Genomic DNA, 27,132 nt, shown 5'->3' with positions numbered 1-27,132 from the left:
ATTTGTGTCTCGGAAGGAAAAAATCAACACTTAATATATCTCCCGACGAAGGCCAAGCATATGAAGCACATCCAGAGATGACGGTAATTTAATCACTTAATGACTTGTTTTGAAGAGAGGAGTTTTGGGGGGATCAGCAATTTCTTGTAATCTTTACGATGGAAAACATGACTGCGCTTGTGCATGAGGATTACTTCTCATGCGTCTGACGGAAGGGAAAGAGGAAAGGAAGGTTGAAGGGGAAGGATCATTAGGCTTCCTACAGATGATACACCGTCCTTCTAACGAAGGTGTTTTGGGTGAGTTACGGAAAGCTGTCACTGTATTATACCCAGTGTACACCCTGTGTTGACCGACACCTTACGCCCCTGCTATACGCACTTGACCCACGCAGTCACAGGGCACTTGTCTACGTCTATTTCGAGACATAAAGTCTTTTTGAACAGAGAATAAAACACTAGAGAGTCAGAAACTGCGACAGCCGGACATGATCTTGTGGATCTTGTTGATCGTACTGATGAGTCCACGCAAAGCCATCAGTGTATTGCTTACGAGTGTTGTGGTAAGCGGGCGGGCGGGCGGGCGTCCGTCCAGGAGGAGGCACACAAAGTGGAAGCATCAGCAGTACGATGAGGACGCTGGGTTTGCCTTCACTCCAGAAGTACGCAGTGGCTTGTGAGGGCTCTCTCTCTCTCTCTCTCTCTCTCTCTCTCTCTCTCTCTCTCTCTCTCTCTCTCTCTCTCTCTCTCTCTCTCTCTCTCTCTCTCAAGGCTTTTTTTTTAAGACCTATTACTGTGGGCACTTAAAGCGTGTAGTTTAAATGAAAAAGGACAATTTTAGGTGTTTAGGGACGAGGATGTGTACCCTCTCTTGCGAGACAACGAATCCAGTCCTGAGCAAACGAGACGTTTTGTTTCTGGAGAAGATCGGATCAAAACCTTTTCTGTGTTTTGATCCCACACTGTTGTGGGTATATCCCAGCTTCATCGTGAATTGGTGGTTATCAACGAATGCAAAAGTCCCCCATAAGTGGTTATATAACACCGTGCATGTTTGTGTACAAAACCCATGCATATGTCTGTACAAAACCCATGCATGTGTCTGTACACGAAACCCGTGCATGTGTATGTACACAAAACCCCGCGCATGCGTCTGTACACAAACCCCTCATTCCTCGAGGTAGGCTGGTCAGTGGCAGCAGACCAGGAGAGCAAGAGGAAGGGGTTGCCGGTGATGATGTTGTATCATCTGTGTTAACATATGCCATCCAGGCATTAAATGGTTGACAACGGAAATACCACGTCAACTGAAGCGATAACCCAGGAAATGGCTGTCACTCACGCCCACAGGAGAGTCCTATACACGATGGTATCTTAGCACCACAGAGGAAGGGGACAATCCTTCAACACCTCGAAGGGCAGTAGGTCGCCCCCTTCAACACCACGAAGGGCAGTAGGTCGCCCCCTTCAATACCACGAAGGGCAGTAGGTCGCCCCATTCAACACCTCGAAGGGCAGTAGGTCGCCCCCTTCAACACCACGAAGGGCAGTAGGTCGCCCCATTCAACACCTCGAAGGGCAGTAGGTCGCCCCCTTCAACACCACGAGGGGCAGTAGGTCGCCCCATTCAACACCTCGAAGGGCAGTAGGTCGCCCCCTTCAACATCTCGAAGGGCAGTAGGTCGCCCCCTTCAACACCACCAGGGGAAGTAGAACGCCCCCTTGCACAACACGAAGGACCACCACACAAAAGGCATCAGAAATCTCCCTCAGGCTATTACTGAACGCCAGGTAGGACGGAGGGCGGTGCGTGAACACCACATGAAAGGCGTGCAAGGTCCCACTCACCACCACGGACTGTAGTAAGGACGGGAGGGTTGCTGGTGGCTGAGCACGGAGAAAGGCATGCCGACCAGCTGCTCCCTCCCAGGCAACTGTGATGGACTTAACAACGACTTAGTCAGGTCCTGTACAGGACCTTGAGGAAGTCAATTTGAAGTGTGGTCTATTCACCAGTCGGGAGGGACACAAGGTCGATAACTCCCATACTCTATCGCAATGAGGGAACCCTAAGTGTGTTTCCACACGCCCACGCACGTTTGTGTTCGCAACTGTGGATACATGTAGCATATACAGACGTGTGTTGTACCTACACAGAGATACACACTCGCGAACAAGACCAAAGAAAACCCACGAGTCACACGCCAGGCATCGACAGGACCTGCTCCACGGGTACATTTGAACGTGGGCACCACGGCAGACCCCTTCCTCCGCGTCGTGTGATTCTGATGTTCACGGTGCCAGGCGACCAGCATGAATGGCCTCTTAGTTCAGGTGTCCCGGCCCTTCCCCCCCATCCAACCCCCTCGAGCCCGAGACTCCCTCACAGGACGTGAGAGGCAGTACTGTCCCACCCCGGTCACGTGGGCCAGTGAGTCAAACTGGGGACGAGTTTGTGGTGCTCCCACACGCTCATCCTGTCAGCGGTAGCCCAAAAGGATGACAGGAGTCACAAAGGGTCTTCGTCAGACCCCCAGTGGGTTGATGTTACATGTTACAATTCGTATTTCATTACATACATTACATATGGTAATCTTTACCGACTAGATACAGAAAGTGGATACAGACTTAAAATTTCAGGTATCTTGTTATCAACAATAAAGTGTTGTGATATTTACTGCAGGGTTTGTTTAGATCTATGCCTAAAAGACAATCTTTTCCCACATTCTAAGACATAAACTTTACAACTCACACAGTTAACATCTCCAGTTAGGCCAAAGCGCCAATAGTACGTGTAGCTTAGCCAGTCTGGCAGCTACAACATCATGTAATCTGCTAATCTTATTACTTTCTCCATATACATGTTTTACTTTACACATCTCACTGTGATGGAAAGTGTTTCTACTTGTGCTGATCTGAACACGTCTTCGTGCTTCAAAGAGGTCAATTAGTTCTGTTCTAATTGCAGTTTTGAGACTTCTAATTGACAACCCAAAGTTGTTTTCAACATCACCTTGACTGTAAGTGCAAGTTTGGCTAAAACATCAGCTTTGTCATGCTTCGAATCCCTTGAGCAATAATGGCTGAGTATTTATGCCTGTCTTCAGAGACCAGCATGTTACATTCTGATCTCAGGGTGTTAAGGGTAAGTAGTGACCTGGTGGTCACTACCTCGCCTCCTGTAGCTCCACGGAGCATCTACATGGCACCTCCCCCGCCTCGCTGTATGCCTGTGGCTCCCTCACAGCTGTACATCACCTCCCCGTAGCCCCAAGACCCTCTCCGTTGCAGTGCCTCACCTCGTCTTACCCTTGTGACTCCTCACCCGACACCGCGCCATCTGGCTGGGGTGAGACTGTGTGGCCGGGAGTGTCCCACTTCCCCCCCAGATACGACGCTCCTCCCAACAGCGTCCCACCTACTCAGTGGGGATGAATGGCTCTCTCTCCCCATCACCATCCCATCCTTCCTTGCCGTAACCTACTCCCTGGCGCTCGCCCCGCGACCCAACCTCGTACCGAAGTTGTCTTCGTGTTGGGAGAACCACGTTGCCGTTCACTCCTTCCCCTGTTAACACAAACGTCGTTCAATGGGGAAGTAACCGGCCCCGCCCCCGCACTCCACGACCACTGAACCACCTCGACCATGCAGAGCGGTGATGTGTTCAGAGGCTTGAGCGCGAGGCTCGAGTGTTGGAGGATTCCTACGTGACCGTCCCCAGCAGTCCCCGCTCCTGGAGTCATGTCTCCTATTCATATGCAAAGTAAATGCGACCAAGATTTTGCCCGGGTCTCTCAGCTGGAGGAGCGATCGTAGTATAAAATCTTAGCTACACGTTACGGAGGCCCCGGTGTCCCCGCTGTACGGAGAAAGCGGAGGAGGAGGAGGGAGGAGATCCCGCCGCAGGAACGGGGACTACGGGGTACAGGCGGTGGACTTTCCTCAAGGACATCGTCCTGGAGATAGAATTTGTCATACGACGTTTACAACGGTAAGGGCGGAGGGCGGGGGCCCCTCTGTGTTGTGTCACATCACTCCGACCAAGACTCTCTCTCTCTCTCTCTCTCTCTCTCTCTCTCTCTCTCTCTCTCTCGAAAACAAGAGGGCTGCCAGCAGTACCGTCCCCCCCTCAACTACGTGCTCCGACACCACTCACTGACCAGGTGCCGCTTGAGAGAGCACACCGTGCTGCTGGTTGCACGTGAGGGGCTGGTGCACGTGAGGGGCTGGTGCACGTGAGGGGCTGGTGCACGTGAGGGATGATGCTCCTATGTTTCAACTACCATTAAAAGCTAACATCCGGTGAGCCGGGGTAATTTCAAGTCAGCGCCACTACTCCCTCCCCAACACCACTCTGGCACCTATGACCATCTCACGCCAACCACTCACTGCACTTGCCACTACACCCACTGCACCTGCCACTGCACCTACTGCACCTGCTACTACACCTACTGCACCTGCTACTACACTTACTGCACCTGCTACCACACCCACTGCACCTACTGCTACACCTACTGCACCTGCTGCTACACCCACTACACCTGCTACTACACCTACTGCACCCGCTACTACACCTACTGCACCTGCTACCACACCTACTGCACCTGCTACTACACCTACTGCACCTGCTGCTACACCCACTACACCTGCAACTACACCTACTGCACCCTGCTACTACACCTAATGCACCACACCTAACACACCTGCCACTACACCTGCCTCATGATAATAATCATAATAACTGTTATTACCATGACTCTTATCTTATGATCATTACTATTATCATTATTTCTATCATTCATTATCTTACGTTTTACTGTATCACGCGAGGCCGAGAGCTCTGGTTACAGAAGCAGCACACAGGCAATACAAGCAAGGCCCACACGGTGTTTGATGAGGGGATGGGACGTTTCCAGTGCCTGAGGGTGATGTCACTGGCATGATCATGGGACCAAAATCGAAAGAAAAGACCATGAATGAAGGAATCTTCATAACTCAGGCACTCCATCGCGCTGTAGACGGGATAACCCCCACTGAAGATACAACCACTGAAATCATAATCCAGTGTAGGTGGGCGAATACGACCAAGTGGGATAACGGTGACGCTTCAGACAGTGGTGATGTTGGGGGAGGAGGTGATGTTGTGGGGTATCGTTTGGTGTGGTGGGGGTGGTTGTGTGGTGGTTACGGTTGGGGCGTACGGGACGGGCTGGTGTCACGCGCGTCGCGCTGCAAGTTGTGGTGGCTTTGTGGCTGGGAGGGGAGGCGTGTGCAGTAGGGGTGTGGGACGGATGAGCGTCAGTTGATTAGATGGGTCGTCAAAGGAGCTCGGTATTGTAGTGAAGCTACTGGCGGAGGAGAGAGAGAGAGAGAGAGAGAGAGAGAGAGAGAGAGAGTGAGAGAGAGTAGTTGAGGACACAGAAATCGCTCCTCATGGCGAGGTTACCTTCCCTGGGGGATGTGTTGTGACAGCATGACATGGGACGTGTCACAGGAGACTGAGGTACTCTGCTACCGATAGGAGGAGGAGGAGGCAGGGCGCCGAGGCGTCTTGTGAGACGGCGGGAGAGTGGGGGACGTATGTCTGAAAGAAGGGCGTGCAGTGAGAGGTGTTGGTTCAAAGGGAGAGGAGAGAGGCGGAGTGTGTAATCTGGGGAGTGAGAGAGAGAGACGGATGTGTGTGTGTGTGTGTGTGTGTGTGTGTGTGTGTGTGTGTGTACGTGTGCGTCTCTTGGGAAGAAGGGAGAGACACACTGGGATGATATTTGACTCGAGAGAAGAAGGAAATAAAAAGAGAAATAAAAAGAAACACAGACAGACAGAGACAGAATACGAGAAACAGAGGCAAAACCTACAGACAGACAGAGACAAACGTGAGCGTATGTTGAAGGAGGGGTACACACAGTCATGTGTGACGGGGTACACACAGTCATGTGTGACGGGGTACACACAGTCATGTGTGACGGGGTACACAAAGTCATGTGTGAAGGGGTACACACAGTCATGTGTGACGGGGTACACACAGTCATGTGTGACGAGGTACACACAGTCATGTGTGACGGGGTACACACAGTCATGTGTGACGGGGTACACACAGTCATGTGTGACGGGGTACACACAGTCATGTGTGACGGTACACACAGTCATATGTGACGGGGTGAGGAAAGAGAACTATATGACTCAGGTTGGCCCGCTGGCACAGAGAAACACCTGGTTAACACAGAGACCACGAGGATGGTACGGGGTCAATGGGAGGTCCTGACGAAACGCCAGAGATCGACTCAGACATCAAGCCATGCCACCTATTACCCCGGCTACTGCCAGAGGGGTTAGGCGTGGCTCAGTGGTGCTCTGTAGAGAGAGGTAAGCGAAGGGTCAGAGGGCGCTCATGAGCTGTCGAAAGTAAACACGAGGCCGTCCTCTGCTCCAGCGTTACGGGCAAAACGTTAAGACCGCGTGTGATACAGGAGGTGGGTCATCTAGACTGAATAGGGATGCAAATTACTGTGGACTCTGTGAGCACGAGTGATTTACAACCGGTGGAAAGGGGAACTTGAGCGAAGAGGAGGGAAGGAAGGAGGGAGGGAGGGAGTAAGGGGGGGAAAGAGAAAGATTAAGAGAGCTAGGTTATATTTCAATGGACTTAATTGACTAATATGTGGATGCAATGGAGATATAAAGCCATCTCAAGATGGAGAGGGAGAGGCAATATTGAGGTCTCGAGAGGGGATGTGAGTGGGGTCCTTGGCGGGGGAGCAACTGTGTGTGAGTAAGGGGGAGGTGGACTGTGACCTCGAAACATTAAGTTAGTTACTTAATCACTGTACTAGCCAAGTTAGTGCAGGTAGATGGCTCCCAGACCTGAGAATAATTGATAGATTTAAACCAGTTTAGGCTAGAGAGTGTGGGGAGGAGGGGGCTCAGGCTTGGAGATAGTATGTATATGTGAGTAGGGAGGGAGGGGAGGAAGGGAGAGAGAGAGAGAGGTGAGGCTCTTGAAGTAGGAGAGGTAAGAAGGGCCGCTGCCCAGCACTGAGTCAGAGTCCCACCACCCGGCGAGGGTCGGGGTGGTAGATTGTGGGGGAGAGATCGTCTGAAAAAACACACACACACACCACCTACCCGGACCTGTTCTTGCTCCCCCACTGAAATGGGTGAAGGGGTGGTGGCTGCTCCGTCTGGAGTACTACACCAACACCCACTTCCCAACCTCACCACATGGTGCCGACTCGTCTGGTCGTCAAGGAACCTACCGTTACAGTACTGGGTGGATCACCCTCAGCCACCTAGTGTAAGCTGGGGGATCTGTAATGTGACATTTCAAGGCGAGATATGAGACGTCGGGGAGCAGCATGAGCCGGGGTTTATCTCGTAACTTCACGTGCTTGGCATTTCAGTGGTCTCGTATTACAGTCCCGGGCTACGAGCGAGTCCGGTTTGCCGGGGAGGTGTGTTTTTCTAGCAGATCCTTCAGGAAAAAACCATCCTGCTCAGTTTCCCTAATGTATCAGCTCCCCGTCATGGGGAAATTCCGGCCTCCCAAATTCCCAGATGCGGCGCAGCTTCTCGTAACAAAAGCAAGTGAGTGAGATCTTGGAACAGCAAACAACATTAGTTGGTCAGCACGACCAGTGGTCTCTGGTCATGACGCACTTCCAGAGTGGAAAAACCTCTGGTAGGTGTGTTGAGTAACACGTTCCCGCTGCCTCTCCTGCACCGTGCTTGCTGGTCTGACCTGCTCCGTCCTGAATGCCTCGCCTGTGTCCAGATCCAGTGGAGGACAAGACGTAGTCACATCTGATTATTCCTGCTTGAAGTAACCACAAACCAGCGCCCATCTGGTCCCCCCAATTTACAAGATGTATGCCTCTTGTGACACAAACCAGCGCCCATCTGGTCCCCCCCAATTTAAAAGATGTATGCCTCTTGTGTCCTCTCACTTAAGAGAGACCTATCGATTTTCTGTGTACTGCTCACCTGATATACAACACAGATTCTGACTTGCTCTCCTGAACACTGACAGTAAAACACTCGAGTCTGGTGGCGCAACCTTTCACCTGATGATTGGCCGTCAGCCACGAGAGACCCAGTAAGATACATCGTGTTGTTTCATATTTAAGAAGGATATCCAAACCTTAGACAGATGTCTCCACTACCTAAAGATGCCCTTGAAACGAAGAGAGACAAAACCCAGTGAGACTGAAAACATCACTAGCACTTTTCAGACACAGAAACTTAAAAAGGATTACATTCAAGACGGTCGGTCCATAGTAAGCAGGAGTGGTGAGTGTGAGGTACCTGTTGCCAAGCCTGAGTGAGTCATTACCTAGCGGAGGAGGAGGAGGAGGAGGAGAACAGGAACAGTGAGGAGCCAAGAGTGGGTCAGTGTGAGGGGGCGCCCCACCAGTACCCCAGCGCTGGAGGCATATCTCTTAATTACACCTCCGTCATCTTGTTACTTCTGATATCTCCCACATGGCCGCTCGGCTTGACCAGAGTCACCACAGGAACCGATCTACTGTGAAGCTTGTGAGTTTTCAGTGAAAAAGGATCGAAGTTCGAGACCTGTCTGGTCTCCTATGGGAACAAGTCACTTCGACTGTTGACATAGTCCCCCAAGCCTGTGTAACATATTTTTCAAAACTCATCATCATTGATATTCGGGTTAAATCTAATGGCGCGAACCCATTTCTAACTGATTGTACATTGTCTCCGAACTCTCACCTGAAGCCTCTGTCCGTAAATGTATAAAGTTCGGGGATTCTTTGGAAAACAGATGACACTCGGTACAACGACCTCTCCGTGAGACGATGTGTCGACCCCGTCCGACGTCCACAAGCATCCACTCTACGCTCGCCTCCACCTACCTCCTCCTCCTCCTGCGTCGATGTCCTGTACACACTCTATGCTTACCTTCTACGCTTCTATATGCCCTTCAACCACACTTATCACAGTCTCACTTATTACCCTCGTACGTCGGTATATTGTACGCAATATACGTAGGTCTGCCATTACCTCCACCTGATCCCTACCATGTGTCAACCAAACTGAGAGATTCTCAAGGTACTAAGAGAACTTGTGAACATGTAAGAACATTATACTGAGAGAAGGAGTGAACATGTAAGAACATATTACACCAACACCACACTGAGCGCCTCAGCCCTGTCCCCAGGGGCAAGGTTGAGTGCAGAGGCCGGAGGCTGGGTCAGCACCCGCAAGATTGAAGGTGTCGGGTGGGTGAGTGCCGACCCCTGAAGCCTTCCTTCCTCCACTCCACCTGAGGGACGCTGAGCGCTACTACTCCCGCTCTACAGTTACCACAATCACCACGACTTACACTAGAGGCTGGATGAAAGACTCTGTAAGAGGAGCGACAGTAGTACAAGTGCTACTTCCAGCGGCAAGAGCTGTAGTAGTAGAAGTAGTAGTAGTAGTAGTAGTAGTAGTAGTAGTAGCAGCTGTGATGTTAGTGCCTCTACAACTTCCAGCAAAGAGGGAACCTTTACAAGAAAAACATTCTGCTCCAATTTTGAATCCCACTTCGTCATTCAGTAGCATCACCCGAGGGTGTGTGTGTGTGGTGTGTGTGTGTATGTGTGTGTGGTGTGTGGTGTGTGTGTGTGTGTGTGTGTGTGTGTGTAGAGTTCTCCCCAAATATCCCACGGTCGCGTCGCCACGGCATCCATAAACTCCCGTAATCAAGAGAGATAAGCCGAATCAGTAGATACAGAGCCAAGATGGGTCACTATCACCCAAAGCGTGCCTAAGTGGCCTCGTAAAATATTCCGACGTAGGAGGTAGGCAACTGCCAATGCATTGGACCCTTAGGAGCAAAGAAGCGAGACGGGATAAACCCAAAATAGCGAGGGGGTGAGGATATAAGGAGCCTTGTTAACGCAGGGAGAGGAGAGATAAGAGGTTGTACTGACCTCATTGAGTTAAACACGACTGATAGCGTTCACTTTCTTAATGAGTTTTATATCTTGAGTATCTAGGGAGACACTGTTGTTTATCTCCGAGAGTGGTGGTGAGGGAGCATGTGGAAGGATCAGTGTGGTGTGCATGTGATGGTGAGGGAGCATGTGGAAGGACCAGTGTGGTGTGCATGTGATGGTAAGGGAGCATGTGGAAGGATCAGTGTGGTGTGCATGTGGTGGTGAGGGAGCATGTGGAAGGACCAGTGTGGTGTGCATGTGATGGTAAGGGAGCATGTGGAAGGATCAGTGTGGTGTGCATGTGGTAGTGAGGGAGCATGTGGAAGGATCAGTGTGGTGTGCATGTGATGGTGAGGGAGCGTGTGGAAGGACCAGTGTGGTGTGCATGTGGAAGGATCAGTGTGGTGTGCATGTGGTGGTGAGGGAGCAGGGGGAAGGAGCGTTGAGTGAAGGCCTCTGACCGGCGTCATAGTACCAAGGCATCGTGTTTCATCCCATTAAACTGTGGCACTATCTGGCACCGTCCGACACTTAGGCACTATCTGGCACTGGTAATGTTCTATAATGCGACCCTTAAGGATCAGATCAAAGGCCGGGCCATCAGTACCTAAGGGTCGCACAGTCGTGTTCAAGATGTTCTCAGCTGTGTAGAAGATGGCGAGTGTCACCATGTTCTAACACGGCTCAAGTTGACGTTGTTCAGACTTACGAGTCTCTGGCATCATCGGAGAGCAACACTGTGCCCTGCAACACACCACAGTCCCTCCCTCCCCCAGCTACGCACTGTGTTGCGTACTCTGATAACAGTACTGCCCATGTTGAGGGCCTCCACTTTACCGATACTCTTTGAGAATGAGAGCGTATCATGATGACACAGGGTCGTCGTCATTCACTAAGTAAACAATGGACGATCCCAGATACTGATGTTGTACGTTGTGATGATTACGTTATTTCATTCACGATCATAATGAAGAATGTACACAATGAAGTCCCCTTTTATGGGGGAACTTAAAGCCATGATAAATCAAGGGAAGACTTAGGCTATGAAATATGATGGTGGGTGCGACAGTTGATGTTAATATAGCCTGGACATGATACACACACTGTAGGAGATCATCCATCATACCGTGGGTCACTAGGTATGTCGTGAATATTCTCAGCTTAAAACGTTTGAGCCAATGAGGCTTCGTCGTTTTGTTTAGCCCCATAGACCACCCACCTCAGCACTGGATAGGACGAACCTGGCGTTGGACCTGACCCTTTGAGACGACCTGGTGCTCCCTCTGGTCAGCCTAAGGGGATTTGCAGGTCCGGATCTGACGTTGGTCCCGCCTCCCACGAGCGACGCTAAGCACTAGGCCAGTACCGCACCTCACCCCACTACAGGCTGCTACTGCTGGTCAACCATGGCCTCGAGCGATGACTGATCTGTGCCAGTGTCCCTGGCAAAATTATGGTGCCCCCCATGCTCATCCAGTGAGCGGTGGCGCAAAAGGATGACAGGGCTCAGAAAGGGTCTCGTCAGACCCCCAGTGGGTTGATACTACATGTTACAATTCGTATTTCATTACATACATCACATAGTTTCATATGGTAACCTTTACCGACTAGATGCAAAAAGTGGATACAGACTTAAAATTTCAGGTATTTTGTACAAATTATTGTGTAAGTGGATCCTTGTGCAGCCATCGAAACCTGGCGGGATTCGACCCGCTGCCCAAAAGTTTAAGTACCAAAGTGACTGGATCCGTAAAACGATCTTTCTGGTGGGTGGTCCTCAGTCACTTTCCCATGCTTCATCTAGAGTTCAAGGAGATCTCCCGTGATTTTGTGCCTTATGGACAATAAGGTTTGAGGTCGTGTTACAGCACTGACTTCGTCCATAAAGCGAGTAGGACGCACATCATCGTTCACATATTCGTCTGTGACGCTGATGGGAAAACGTCACTCGTTATTTCGTTTTAGAAATGTGAAATTCGTATCATCATGTAATAAGGACTGAGTACCTTATTGTGTGAAGTGGGAGGTGGCGCCTGACAATGGTGGAGCGACTGGGGAAGACGTCGCCTTGAAATATAGATAACGAGGAAGGTATAACTGATGAAACAATTGGCTGAAGGACAGCGAGAGTTGAAACCCATCTGGAGAGTGTGAGTCAGAGCGTCCACTCTGGGCTCTGTCTTAGAGGCGCCCAGCTTCCGGTCTCGGCTGCCTCAAGTGACGTTACCTCGCTTAACCTGACGTTTAGGAACGTCTGTCTTGCGTCAGCGTCGTTCGTACAGCTTAGGCAGCTCCCTGGTTGATGCTTGGGTCAGTGACGACGCATAGTATATGGAGCTGTTGTGGGTCACCATGTCATCTTTATGGCTGGTTCTTTGTCTCGCTGGGACCACACTAACCTTCCTGGTCCACCTCCGCCTCTCCGCCTGGTAATATTTCTTTTTTTCTCCATCTTCGCCTGATGTCATATCTTTCTCTTTTTTTATGGTTTTACTGGTAAAAAAAAAAAAAAAAGTGGCGTACCTGGGTACGAGAAAGGAGCCATGTTGTGGTCAGCCGAACAACAGTGTGTCACTAACCGGCCACAGCTCTCTCTCTCTCTCTCTCTCTCTCTCTCTCTCTCTCTCTCTCTCTCTCTCTCTCTCTCTCTCTCTCTCTCACCCACCCACCCGTCCCCCCCCCCCCCACCGACCTTAAGGTAACTTCGTGCTAACGGGATGAACTGACCGCCTTGAAACACAGCAACCTCGGCTTTGTGCCGTTTCATTCGACTCCACCAGCGGCAGAGGTACATCTAGCCCTTCCTGTAACTTGTGAAAATACCGGTACAGTCTCTCTCTCTCTCTCTCTCTCTCTTCTCTCTCTCTCTCTCTCTCGAACGAACGAACGAACGAACGAACGAACAAACGATTGGTGACTCACTAGTACCAACGAACTGATTTCTTTTCTTAAGAAAGAATTGATTCATGAGCCTCTGAGGACGTATTCCACACACACACACACACACACACACACACACACACACACACACACACCGTTCAGTCTACAGAGGATAATAATGACAACAAGTCAATTATTTGTCCTCAGTGATACGTGTCCCATACACTCAGTGTGTTCTCTCTTATCGATTCTAAGAATTATTTCCAAAATTGGACCAAATCTATGATGATCGGTATATCAGAATGTTCATATGTAAATCAGTCTTAACAAGTTTACTATTGGGAGACCGAGAATCGAACCCGGGCGACCACAAGACAAAGCATAGGGTTATAACCATGGCTTTTCTATCCTGCCAACACCTCTACAGGTTAAGAACTTGTATACCATTACTGACCTCGAACAGGTAATCTTCGTCATGGACCATAGGTCGTCTGTAACCTGTCCTTTTCCAAGCACTATCCTGTAGATAACTTGGTCATAACATAAGGTCGCTTATAACCCGTCTCTTCCACGTACTGTCTTCCAGCAGGTAACCTCGTCACATACCGTTATCTGTCCTTACCAGGTACGCCTTAATTCCAGCAGTATTCATGGCCATTCATGTAAAAGCCTCTCACCAATCAGACATTCAGTTCTTTATCTCGATTCGAAGAAAATTTGTTAAGTTATATTACCAGAACAGGAGCGTCATGTGTACACAAGGTCCTGTCCCTCATAGTGCTGGGAGGCGAATGCGTAGTCTCGCTACGTTAGGCATGGCAACGAGTTGCCAACAACTCTCTGACGATCAAATACAACTCTAACGCACAAACACACCCATACATACACATACAAACACACACACACATACACACACACACATATATATACTAATATTGTCCCATACACTGAGAGACAGAGACACGACCTGTACCGATAATGATACACGAAAGAGAACGAAGTGTCATTCACAAGAGGATATGTTCGTGTGGTGCAGTATATACACGCTGCCCACCGCTTCACCAGACAGTGTTGCTCGGATGGTCAGAGTAACTGGTTGTGCGTCCAACATTCTCTAAACAACTTTGTGAGTGTTCCTTGTTCTCAGGTTACATAGATTCCGAGGTTTAGCCTGGGATTGTAATGTGATGAAGTGGTAACAAATAAAGTGTTTGATAATTTATGTGTTAACGTAGAAATGTATCGCTGTCATTTTTGAAAATGATCTTCACGATCCCCACTGCAGCCAGGCAGCATGACTAGTACAGCTTCGTAAGTTTTATACCTCGGTTTTTTTTCTGCCTTCAACCTTTACAGGTTAAGATAATCGGGCGCTCCATGTAGACGGTATCACAGACGTTCTTGTATGACCAGGTTTACACACAAACATTCTTAAAGTGAAATGGAAAAGTTGACATGGGATCAGCGAGCGAAAACAACAACACGGACGAAATCCCTTACAACGAAGTAGCTCACTTGAAAGTCTTTGGATTGCGTTGTAGAAGATTTAAGTCAGCCCCTCGCCGTGCGTAACGCTCTTCAAACACACTAAAATTAAAGGATTTATTTATATCGATCATTACCCACAGTGGAAAGTAATTACAATTCATTTTCTATTTTCTACGTACGTCATTGAAAGTGGACGATGATTAGTATAGTCATAGCGTCACAAACTACTCATTATAATCGTTAGTGTATGATAAACGTAACATCCAACGCGAATATCGTATACGATTAGAAAACGTGTGGTAGTAGATCCTGCAAACGTTTTTCCTTTTCTTTTTTTTTTTTAGACGGGACGGCACGGGCAGCTGAGTCAATAACAGATGGATTTGGATGTAACATTTATGGATCTGGAGAAGGCATATGATAGAGTTGATACAGATACCTTGTGGAAGGTATTAAGAATATATGGTGTGGGAGGTTAGTTACAAGAAGCAGTGAAGAGTTTCTATCGAGGATGTAAGGCATGTGTACGAGTAGGAAGAGAGGAAAGTGATTGGTTCCCAGTGAATGCAGGTTTGCGGCAAGGGGTGCATGATGTCTCCATGGTTGTTTAATTTGTTTATGGATGGGGTTGTTAGGGAGGTGAATGCAAGAATTTTGGAGTGAGGGGCAAGTATGCAGTCTTTTGTGGATGAGAGGGCTTGGGAAGTGAGTCAGTTGTTCGCTGATGATACAGAGCTGTTGGCTGATTCGAGTGAGAAACTGCAGAAGTTGGTGACTGGGTTTGGTAAAGTGTGTGAAAGAAGAAAGTTGAGAGTAAATGTGAATAAGAGCAAGGTTATTAGGTTCAGTAGGGTTGAGGGACAAGTCAATTTGGGGATAAGTTTGAATGGAGAAAATCTGGAGGAAGTGGGGTGTTTTAGATATCTGGGAATGGATTTGGCAGCGGATGGAACCATAGAAGCGGAAATGTCACAGGGTGGGGGAGGCGGGCGAAGGTTCTGGGAGCGTTGAAGAATGTGCGGAAGGCGAGAACGTTGTCTCGGAGAGGAAAAATGGGTATGTTTTTGGACAATCACATGTTTACCAAATGGCGTCCTAGCTTCGTCTCTTCGATGTATATCAACTGACTGGTATATTTCTCTCTTGTGTCTCCCCTGATGATGTGATTATTACACGAAAGTGCACTAGGGAACTTTTCGTGTTTCATTTTCCCCGTTGACTCATAGGAATATCTTGATCACGCGCAAAATTGTGATCCTTTCCAATATATATATATATATATATATATATATATATATATATATATATATATATATATATATATATATATTATATATATGCCTGAGCCCAGATACCCCTTTTATCGATCACCCTCAAGGAGTAGATGAACAGCTAGGCTAACTGGACCAACTACCGCATCCAGGATTCGAACCTAAGCGCTGGACCCTGGGCGGCCCGTGAATGCATTACGGTCAGGAACGCTAAGCGCTACACACCATCGGGGTCAGTGTTTGGCAGTGCCGGGGTAAAGACGTCACTCTCTTTATATCCAGACCATGAATGCTTGACAGCATACTGAATTGTTCGCAATACTTATCGCTCTTGAGAAGGTAGAAATCACCGCCACATACAGTTTAATTATCTTCACTACTTACCTTTAACACCCTGAGATCAGAATGTAACATGCTGGTCTCTGAGGCCAGACACAAATACTCAGACATTATTGCTTAAGGGATTCTGATCAAATTGTTATGGATTCCCTCTCATATAGGCCTCCGTGAGCATGACAAAGCTGATGCTTCAACCAAACTTGCACTTAGTCAAGGTGATGTTGAAAACAACTTTGGGTTGTCAATTAGAAGCCTCAAAACTGCAATAAGAAAGAAACTAATTGACCTCTTTGAAGCACGAAGACGAGTTCAGATAAGCACAAGTAGAAACACTTTCCATCACAGTGAGATGTGTAAAGTAAAACATGTATATAGAGAAAGTAATAAGATTAGCAGATTACATGATGTTGTAGCTGCCAGACTGGCTAAGCTACACGTACTATTGGCGCTTTGGCCAAACTGGAGATGTTAACTGTGTGAGTTGTAAAGTTTATGGTCAAAGATTTGGACCCAAACTTGAACACTATGTCTTAGAATGTGAACCAAACTAGAACACTATGTCTTAGAATGTGGAAAAAGATTGTCTTTTAGGCATAGATCTAAACAAACCCTGCAAGAAATATCACAACACTTTATTGTTGATAACAAGGTACCTGAAATTTTAAGTCTGTATCCACTTTCTGTATCTAGTCGGTAAAGGTTACCATATGAAACTATGTAATGCATGTAATGAAATACGAATTGTAACATGTAATATCAACCCACTGGGGGTCTGACGAAGACCCTCAGACTTTTTGACCCCTGTCATCCTTTGGCGCTACCGCTCACAGGATGAGCATAAGTGGCACCATAAACTTAGTGGGGTTACCAGCACAAATCAATCAGTCAGACGTTTGCTGTGCCAGAGCTGGGTAAGGACGAGACGTCAGGAGGGACTAACCCCACGTGGGACCTTCTGTACACCGTCGTCTTACACGCGATCCATTTAACTTCGTTTTGTGGTGTACGTCTCTTTGTCCTGCGTGCAAGCGTCACGTGTGTGTGTGTGTGTGTGTGTGTGTGTGTAGACGACCACGTCGCGTTAGTGTCTGATCTGGTCCACCATGAAGTTCTCCGCTGCCTTCGTACTCGTGGATAACGTCCATACGACCGAGCGTTGTGTGTATTCGGGGAAAGACGTATGACACGTGTGGCTAAGCGCCAATATCTTCCCCATTCTACTGTTACTCGTTGAAACCACCTTTGTTGCTAGACGTTAATTCATACTACGTACTGTAGCCATAGCTATTAATCTCATGATGTTAGATTTACGATTCCACGATGTTATGGTAGGCTATTGGGCTAACCGTCTTGTCTTTCCACAGGAGCGAGGATGCCGTCTATAGGCGCAGGCAGTGTTGACATTCGCTCCATCTTCGGGAGTATCCTTAATGTTATCAAAACCAGAGCCAACCAGATCTGTGCCGCCACTTGTGATGGGTTAGTCCTTCGGATGCACTACCGATGGACCTTCTGCATCCTCCTGGGAGGTTTCCTATCGGTGTGGTACTCGTGGTAAGTATTACTGATACACGCGTTCCCTCTGCACGAGATACTGTGAACTAACCTAGCCTAGCTAAGTAAACATACGTGAGGGGGAACTCCGACCACATTTGATGAACAATAACCATATATATATATATATATATATATATATATATATATATATATATGGTTTTACCTTCATGGAGTTGATTCTGTGTTCTGTGTATTTACTTTTATGGATCTTGTGTGTGTTAAGACACTGACACCTTGGTTATATCATGGTTAGATGAACAGTGATCCTTGGTTATATGATGGATAATTTGGTAGTGATCCTTGCTTGTAGTATGGAGAAATTGGTAGTAATCCTTGGGTAGTCGTAGACAAGTTGGTAGTGATCCTTGGGTAGTCGTAGACAAGTTGGTAGTGATCTCTGGTTATATCATGGATAAGGAGATAGTGATGAGTCTCCAGTGTGAGATGTCTACCCACGTAATAATTAGAAATAATCTCTTGAAATCTTCATTCAGACTAGTGGGGTACCTCAGAGCTCTGGGTTAGGCTACCATCAATGTAGATGTAGTTAGACACATCACTCAAAGCAGACGTTGTTTGTACAATGTGTGGAAGAATTCCTGTAGCATGCTGTCACACTCCCATGCACGGCAGACAGCCACACATTACGCCTACAGTTTTCGTGTCAAGGGGAGACAGCAAGTATGTCATCAAAAAATGAGTTAATGTAATGAATACACAGTTATTTTGCATCTGTGACGGGAGGACATCGAGGGTTACAAAGATAATGGTTTCTAGGGTGAGTCCTCTTATTGTACCGTCAGTGTCCACTTACAGGACTTCCTTACAAGCAGAGGGAGCCTGGCTCTCCTGGTTAGGGGCCGGGTGGGATAACAAGCCCAAACCCCCTAGGCCCCATCGCTTAGGTCCCTCACCACCGGCGAGCCAGACGCTAGAACATAGGGCTCGCACCTCCTGAATTGTAGGGAGGTTTAATCTCAAATAGCAACAACCTTACAAGTTCGTCTTCAGAAACGTACGAAAGATGTCCTTGTGTAGGCAACAAGAATGCCATATTGTCTGGTGTAATTTTCATGTGTGACGAGATAGTTCGAGTGGTCCTCCCAGACAACAACAGATCCATGATCTTGACCAGAGATTATTTTTCCTCTAACTCCCAAACAACAGATCTGTCTTGTTCTTCCAGACGACAGATTCGTCCTAGTTTTCCCTAAGATTATAGATACTTTCTTGCTCCCTAAGACGACGGCATCTGTTACGGGCTGGACGACAGATGCCACTTGGTTCTTGATGATCACTATCGAATGGTCCTCCCTGAGGTCTGATCTCCACTGGTTCAGTCTAATGATAGAACTCAGGTCTTGTGGGCTTCTCTGTCTGATGTTATATCTCGAGTGGTCATGCCTTTGTAGGCTTAAGGTAGAGAGTTTCTCCCGTCTGATGTAAGGTTATACAGCAAGTCTCCTAACAGGATATATATATATATATATATATATATATATATATATATATATATATATATATATATATATATATAGTCATAAAGTCAATAAATGATCACAGTTTGCCTAAAAACTAAACAAAAACTAGGGTTCAAAATAAATATGTCTGCACCTGTAGACGATATTCCTCTGTTGTAATTTGGTAAGAATCATTTAGTGTTACCGATCAACAAAGACAATGAATACGTCCATAGCAAACTAGTGTTTTAGATCGTGTTCATTAGTCTAGGTGTGTGTGTGTCTGTGTCTGTGTGTTCTCAGCCGTGTGACAACCACTATATTCGTCTCGTCTTTCCCCAGGTATTACCGTGAACTCATCACCTGTGTGTCGCACTTCAACTCCGATACGCAAGTCCGTCTCGACTACATAAACATCTGCCTCTCTTACCCGTACCTGGAGGTGAACGGCGGCAAACGATATCTCCTGTACTATCGGTGGATATCCTGGACGTTCCTCGTCATAGCTGGAGTGTATTACATCCCTAGGAAGATATCGAAGAACTTCGACAACGCCAGATGCAAGAAACTGCTCGAGGACCTGGCTGCCAATGCGCACAGGTACGACCAGGCGGAGGGCGAGCTGGTTGAGCGAGCGGCCAGGTACATGATCTTCAACCTCAGGACTCACAATGGCCTCTACTGGAAGTATTTATTCGTCAACATCGTCGCGTTGTTGGTCGACATCTTTGCCATGAATTTCTTCGACTTCGTCCTTCAGGGACGGTTCATCCGGTATGGCTTCATGTCCTTCCCATTCACCAGGGACCCACAGGACTTCACGGACTACATGTCACAGACGTTCCCGCCCTTTGTCACATGCGAGCTCGCTCCGGCAAACCAACTGGTCAACAAGAGAACGGAGAAATTAGGTTGTCATCTGACCATCCAGGAGCTGTACGAGAAGTTATTCCTGGTCCTGTGGGTGTGGCTGATCTTACTAACTTTCGTGACATGTTGTTACATCATCTTCCTCTTCTTCATGTGGCTCCCGTGCGTCCAGGTTTATCTACTCCGCACCGCCAAGCCTGTCCACGCCAAGGAAAACGTTCGCGGCGTCATCCACGCAGTCGCCAAGAACTGTAAGATTGGCGACGTGTATCTCCTGTACCGCATCAAGGGCCACCTCAGCCACGCCAGGTTCTACCAGTTGTTGACCAGGCTCTCCGATCCCAACATACTCAACAAACAGGTGCCGCCCAGCGCGCCCGGGGGTCACCCAGACAAGACTAAGCTGCCGCCCAACAAAGAGGCAGATACTCTGAGGAACAGGCGTCCTAACATGCCCCAAGACCCACCACTGAACCCTGACTACTTACACCAGCTGCTCTCCAACCAGGAAATGATGGGCAGACACCCACAGCATCCAGACCAGCGAACGCCACTACTCAAGAAAAATACTAGCATCCTAATTGAATAGTCAAGACATGTGATCTACCAGTAACTTATAAGCTAAAGTTGCCATAGGGTTAAGATGCCCTGCTGAGAAGCAGTGTGTCAGGGGCGAGTGTCGGCCAGGGTTCTCCCACGGCCTCGGGCACCGCCTTCCCCCACCGAGAAGTTGTGCTACAATGACGTGACGAGTGACGTCCTCCAGCAGTCCTGGCAGACTGGTGCATGACTTCCAGTGGCCGCGACGCGCGCACCACCTTACGTCACCCTCAGCCATTTAGTGACCCAGGGTTTGCTAGCTCCTTCTTCGGTGTTGGTGGGAACTGCGTACGTTTTCAGAATGTACTTGCGTACAGTTATGGAGGGACCAGCATATGTACAAGGTGGCACAACAAACATATCTCGTCACCGTACAACATACAAGGCCATGGGATAAGGCTTCTAATGGTGTTGAGACTCCTGCTTGTTCGTCCTCTGTGGACGATCTTCGCTATACGCTGATGATGCGTGTCCTCTCAACTACAAACATTCCGGAAACATTAGGGACCAAGATAGGGCGAATTGGGGACCACAGTATGAACTAGGCAAAGCCAGTGCCTTCGTCTCAAGCAGGACGAACAACGTCCAGCACTTGCTAAGGACTAGTACGTCCATGATTCACTATGGTAAATTGGCCTGAAATTTCAGTAGTATGTAAAAAAAAAATTTTTCCGACAACAAAACTTTAGTGTATGTAAACTATATACATCTGCTTTATCGTCTCTTTTCCAATAATGTTATTTATTGCAGTTGACCTTTGTGTATCGGAAGCGGTGAGGACGTGTACAGTAGCAGAGGTGTGGAGTACTCGCCCCACAGGCATTACTATGTATAATTGTCAGATCTGAGTTGTAAGGTGTGTGACCACCACGGGTGTGTGACCAGGGGGGGAAAATGGAAGGTGTCCTTTGACCTCACTCTTGAAAACCCCCCCCCTGGTGCCACACCCGCATATGTGTGTGTGTGTGTGTGTGTCTAGGTAGTTTCAGTCGGCCTTCTCACCATAGACGTCTGTGGTGGCGGTCGTGTGGGGTTGTCCTGAACCTCTGTGTTCCGAGTACCACAAACATACAAGTTGTTCTCTTTCAGTTCTCTAATATCTTTAAAGAATTGATAAGAAAATCTTTTCATTTACCGTTGACGATGGTGTTTTTTTTTATTATTATTATTATTATTATTGTCATTATTTGGTTTTGTTATTTAAACATTTCATTTATATTCTGTAAGATAAGTCTCTCTCTCTCTCTCTCTCTCTCTCTCTCTCTCTCTCTCTCTCTCTCTCTCTCTCTCTCTCTCTCTCTCTCTCTCTCTCTCTTTGTTGGCCTATACCAGGAGGTTCTTAGTAATGGTTCTGACAGTGCCTCACGCTCCAAAACTATCAATGACAAAACTGTGATATTCAATTAGGTTTAAGTCCGTCTTCGAAGCTGAGTTCCACTGATGTAATTAATAGTTTCCATGGGACGCTGTGGATGCCAAAATGTACATGTCTACTTTGAGCAGACGCCTTCGTACACAATGAAAGGAATTGTGTGCTTTTTATGATCTTTTATTAAAAAGTTTTTTAATGCTTGTTTTTTATAATCACCCTTACTGATATATATATATGTGTGTGTGTGGGTGGGTTAGTTGGTGATGCGAGTTTCAATGGAGAAAAAAAAGGTTAATAGTTTAGATATTTGGGATTGGTCACGGTAGCAAATGGAACCACAGACGCGCAAGTAGGTAATAGAATGGGGGAGGGGCCATGCTTCTGGGAGCGCTGAATAATGATTGGAAAGGTGAGCACAGGATGGAGTGAATTGGAACGATGTAGTATACTGGGGTTGACGTACTGTCAATGTGAATCGCCCGGGGTAGACCCATATAAATTGTGTGGGACCCCGTTGTGGATTAGGGAGCTGTGTTTTCGGTGCATTCCACATAGCTAGAGAATGGATGTGGTCTTTCTTCGTCTGTTCCTGGCGCTAAAGCGAGAAATGTAATTAAGCATTTTATATATATATATATATATATATATATATATATATATATATATATATATATATATATATATATAAACACAAAGTGCATATGAACGCGCACCTTCATAGAACATACACACCTCCAACAGCCAGAATCGAACCAGGAACCCCTGTGCCACAGGCGGGAATGCTACCGCTAGGCTATGGTCCAGGATAATAGAAAATAACTATTCGAATACTATGCACTCGAATACCCTTCGTCTCACATTGGTGAGCAACGGGGTCTACACCGTTTATACTCCAATATATATATATATATATATATATATATATATATATATATATATATATATATATATATATATATATATATATATATATATATATATATGCTGATAACAAGAAAAATGAAACTCGATATGTTCCCAAGTGCCCTTTCGTATAATGATCACATCGTCAGGGGAGATAGAACATAGAACAGTCAGTTGTTACACAAGCAAGTGATGTTGCTAAGACGTCATTGGTTGACAAGAGTTACAGATTGGTGGTTTTCATGTCTTGTCATAGTATTTCATGTGGACAGGAAAGCGAACTGTTTACAAACGTTTCCTACGGCAAAGATATCCAGTTTGTATAGGCCTTCACTAATAATAAGGTTATAATTCTTTGTGTATTCAATGATATTTCTCGTGTTACTGGAGTTAAGAGTTTATAACTGAGATGGCATTACTCCAGTCATTACAATGATCATAGTTTTTAACGTGATTGAAAAAAGGCATTTGATTCTTGTCTTGTTCTTATACTATAATTATGTTGCTTAAGTTTAACAGAAAGATCCTTACCAGTCTGCCCAACATAAAACGTTACAGCTTTTACAAGGGATTCTGTCAACAGACAGGAGAATTTTCCAGCGAGTTTTATTTTATCAAGATATGCTTTACAAGATATTGCTGAAGGCAACATTTACACTAAATGATTTAAAGCAACATGGGGAAGTAATGTAAGATTATCACTAAAACGGAGAGCTAGAAGGTTCTTAGTATCAAGAGGAGGTTTTGGTTTAACTCTAAAGTGATTTCTTTGCCAACTACAGTGATTTATCAATGAAAGATCTTGGATACTTTAACTTGGGTCGAATAGACTATATCTTCTCAAACTCATCATCAATGGATTCTGGACTGCATATACGTAATGCCCTAAGTAACATAGATTGAAATGATGATAATTCATCTTTGTCATGTTGAACTGAGTAATAATGAATATCAGAACAAATTTTGGTGGGTCTTCTGTATGTTTCTATCCCTATGGATCATGCAATTTGAAAATGGTAACATACAATTATTTTCCACTTCCACAGGAAATTTGATGGAAGGTACTAAATTGTTAAGTGTAGGGAAAAATATTTGTAAATTTTCGTTTGTTGGCCAAACACAAAGAACATTTTCAACATACCTAAACCAAATTGCCTCAGAGGGTAAGATATCACTTGGTAAATTTTGTTTCAAAGAATTCCATGCTAAAGTATCCTAAATCTTTCATAAATAAATCTCTTAAGTTCGCAAAGAAATCATTCTATATAGTTAAACCCAAACCTCCTCTTGATACCAAGAATCTTTTAGCTTTCCCTTTTAGTGATACTTTTACGATACTTCCCAGGTTGCTTAAATCCTTTGATGTTCACGTTGTCTTCAACAATAACAATACTATAAAGAATATCTTAATCAAAATCCCACCAGAAGATTTTGCGGGCTGTGTTTACAGAATCCCTTGTAAAAGTTATACTATGTCTTGTTAGGCAGACTGGTAAGGATCTATATGTTAGACTTAAACAACATAGAATACAGTATAACAATAGGACAAGAATCAAATGCTTTGTCTGATCATGCTAAAAATTAAGACCAATGTATCAACTGGAGTAACACAAATTCGGTTGTTAACTGTAATTCCTTTACCACGATAAATATTGAATCTTTTATTATTAGATACACAAGTAATTGACGCGGTAATATTAGTGAAGGTCTATACATACTGGATAGCTTTGTCGTAAGCAAAAATTTGGAAACGGTCCCCTGTCCTGTCCACAATGAAATTTTATGGCAGGCATGATGCCAGCCAGACCCGAACACCTCCATCCGGCAACGCTTTGTTACCAACGGCGTCTTAGCTACATCTCATCCTTGTATATCAAATGACTTTTCTACGTCTTCTATCTCATTCTTGTGTCTCCCTTGACGACTTGATCATTACACGAAAGTGCATTTGGGAACTTATCGTGTTTCATTTTCCTCGTGGTTATCAGCAAATCCTAGATCACGCGTACTGCTGTGAAGTCTTGTGATATATGTTCATCTCTGGGGATAGGGGAGAAAGGATACTTACCACGCATTCCCCGTGTGTCGTAGAAGACAACTAAAGGGGAGAGCCGGAGGGCTAGAAACCCTCCCCTCCTTGTATTTTAACTTTCTGAAAGGGGAAACAGAAGGGAGTCACGCAGGGAGTGCTCATCCTCCCGAAGGCTCAGATTCGGGTGTCTAAATGTGTGTGGATGTAACCAAGATGAGAAAAAAGGAGAGATAGGTAGTATGTTTGAGGAAAGGAACCTGGATGTTTTGGCTCTGAGTGAACGAAGCTCAAGGGTAAAGGGGAGGAGTGGTTTAGGAATGTTATGGGAGTAAAGTCAGGGGTTGGATAGAGGACAAGAGCAAAGGAAGGAGTAGCACTACTCCTGAAACAGGAGTGGTGGGAGTATGTAATAGAGTGTAAGAAAGTAAACTAGATTGATATGGGTAAAACTGAAAGTGGATGGAGAGAGATGGGTGATTATTGGTGCCTATGCACCTGGGCATGAGAAGAGAGATCATGAGAGGCAAGTGTTTTGGAAGCAGCTGAGTGAGTGTGTTAACTGCTTTGATGCACGAGACCAGGTTATAGTGATGGGTGATTTGAGTGCAAAGATGAGTAATGTGGCAGTTGAGGGAATAATTGGTGTACATGGGGTGTTCAGTGTTGTAAATGGAAATGGTGAAGAGCTTGTAGATTTGTGTGCTGAAAAATGACTGGTGATTGGGAATACCTGGTTTAAAAAGAGAGCTATACACAAGTATACGTATGTAAGTAGGAAAGATGGCCAGAGAGCGTTACTGGATTACGTGTTAATTGACAGGCGCGTGAAAGAAAGACTTTTGGATGTCAATGTGCTGAGAGGTCTTGTTAGGGTGAAGAGAGTGGTGAGAATAAGGGAGCTTGGGAAGGGGACTTGTGTGAGGAAGTACCACGAGAGACTGAGAGCAGAAGGGAAAAAGGTGAGAGCAAAGGAAGTAAGGGGAGTGGAGGAGGAATGGGATGTATTTAGGGAAGCAGTGATGGCTTGCACAAAAGATGCTTGTGGCATGAGAAGCGTGGGAGATGGGCAGATTAGAAAGGGTAGTGAGTGGTGAAATGAAGAAGCAAGTTTATTGGTGAAAGAGAAGAGAGACGCATTTGGACGATTTTTGCAAGGAAATAGTGCTAATGACTGGGAGATGTGTAAGATAAAGAGGCAAGAGGTCAAGAGAAAGGTGCAAGAGGTGAAAAAGAGGGCAAATGAGAGTTGGGATGAGAGAGTATTATTAGATTTTAGGGAGAATAAAAAGATGTTTCGGAAGGAGGTTAATAAAGTGCGTAGGACAAGAGAACAAATGGAAACATCGGTGAAAGGGGTTAATGAGGAGGAAATAACAAGTAGTGGTGATGTGAGATGGAGTGAGTATTTTGAAGGTTTGCTGAATGTGTTAGATGATAGAGTGGCAGACATAGAGTGTTTGGTCGAGATGGTGTGCGAAGTGAAAGGATCAGGGAGAATGGTTTGGTAAACAGAGAAGAGGTATTGAAAGCTTTGCGGAAGATGAAAGCCGGCAAGGCGGCGGGTTTGGATGGCACTGCAGTGGAATTTATTAAAAAGAGCGGGTGACCGTGTGGTTGACTGGTTGGTGAGGATATTCAGTGTATGTATGGCTCATGGTGAAGTGCCTGAGGATTGGCAGAATGCATCGATAGTGCCATTGTACAAAGGCAAAGGGGATAAAGGTGAGTACTCAAATTACAGAGGTATAAGTTTGTTGAGTATTCCTGAGAAATTATAAGGGAGGGTATTGATTGAGAGGGTGAAGAGCAGTGTGGTTTCAGAAGTGGTAGAGGATGTGTGGATCAGGTATTTGCTTTGCAGAATGTATGTGAGAAATACTTAGAAAAACAAATGGATTTGTATGCAGCATTTATGGATCTGGAGAAGGCATATGATAGAGTTGATAGAGATGCTCTGTGAAAGGTTTTAAGAACATATGGTGTGGGAGGTAAGTTGTTAGAAGCAGTGAAAAGTTCCTATCGAGGATGTAAGGCATGTGTACGAGCAGGAAGAGAGGAAAGCAATTGGTTCCCAGTAAATGTCGTTTGCAGCAGGGGTGCGTGATGTCTCCATGGTTGTTTAATTTGTTTATCGATGGGGTTGTTAGGGAGGTGAATGCAAGAGTTTTGGAAAGAGGGGCAAGTATGAAGTCTGTTATGGATGAGAGGTCTTGGGAAATGAGTCAGTTGTTGTTCGCTGGTGGCTGATTCGGGTGAGAAACTGCAGAAGCTGGTGACTGAGTTTGGTAGAATGTGTGAAAGAAGGAAGCTGAAAGTAAATGTGACTAAGAGCAAGATCATTAGGTTGAGTAGGGTTGAGGGACATGTCAATTCGGAGGTAAGTTTGAATGGAGAAAAACTGGAGAAAGTGAAGTGTTTTAGATATC

The 27,132-nt window shown here is 46.3% G+C and overlaps 1 protein-coding gene across 5 annotated transcripts in view; it reads left to right on the top strand.

The window, feature by feature from the left end:
- LOC139747955 (innexin inx2-like) overlaps window positions 1–21,968 on the top strand; it is a 180,552-nt gene extending 158,584 nt beyond the window's left edge. For 3 of the 5 annotated variants that reach the window (XM_071660460.1, XM_071660459.1, XM_071660461.1), the window contains exons 2-3: window positions 17,277–17,466; window positions 19,272–21,968. In XM_071660460.1, coding sequence (XP_071516561.1) covers window positions 17,277–17,466; window positions 19,272–20,388 — 1,307 coding nt within the window. In that variant the 3' untranslated portion in view covers window positions 20,389–21,968. Of the gene's footprint in view, window positions 1–13,785; window positions 14,126–17,276; window positions 17,467–19,271 lie in introns of those variants that run through there. The other 2 variants (XM_071660462.1, XM_071660464.1) reach the window with 2 other exon arrangements.
- The last annotated feature ends 5,164 nt before the right edge of the window (window positions 21,969–27,132 follow it).

The sequence above is a fragment of the Panulirus ornatus genome, chromosome 71, assembly GCF_036320965.1.
Source record: "Panulirus ornatus isolate Po-2019 chromosome 71, ASM3632096v1, whole genome shotgun sequence".
Lineage (NCBI taxonomy): Eukaryota > Metazoa > Arthropoda > Malacostraca > Decapoda > Palinuridae > Panulirus > Panulirus ornatus.
This window is presented reverse-complemented; position numbering and strand designations above follow the sequence as displayed.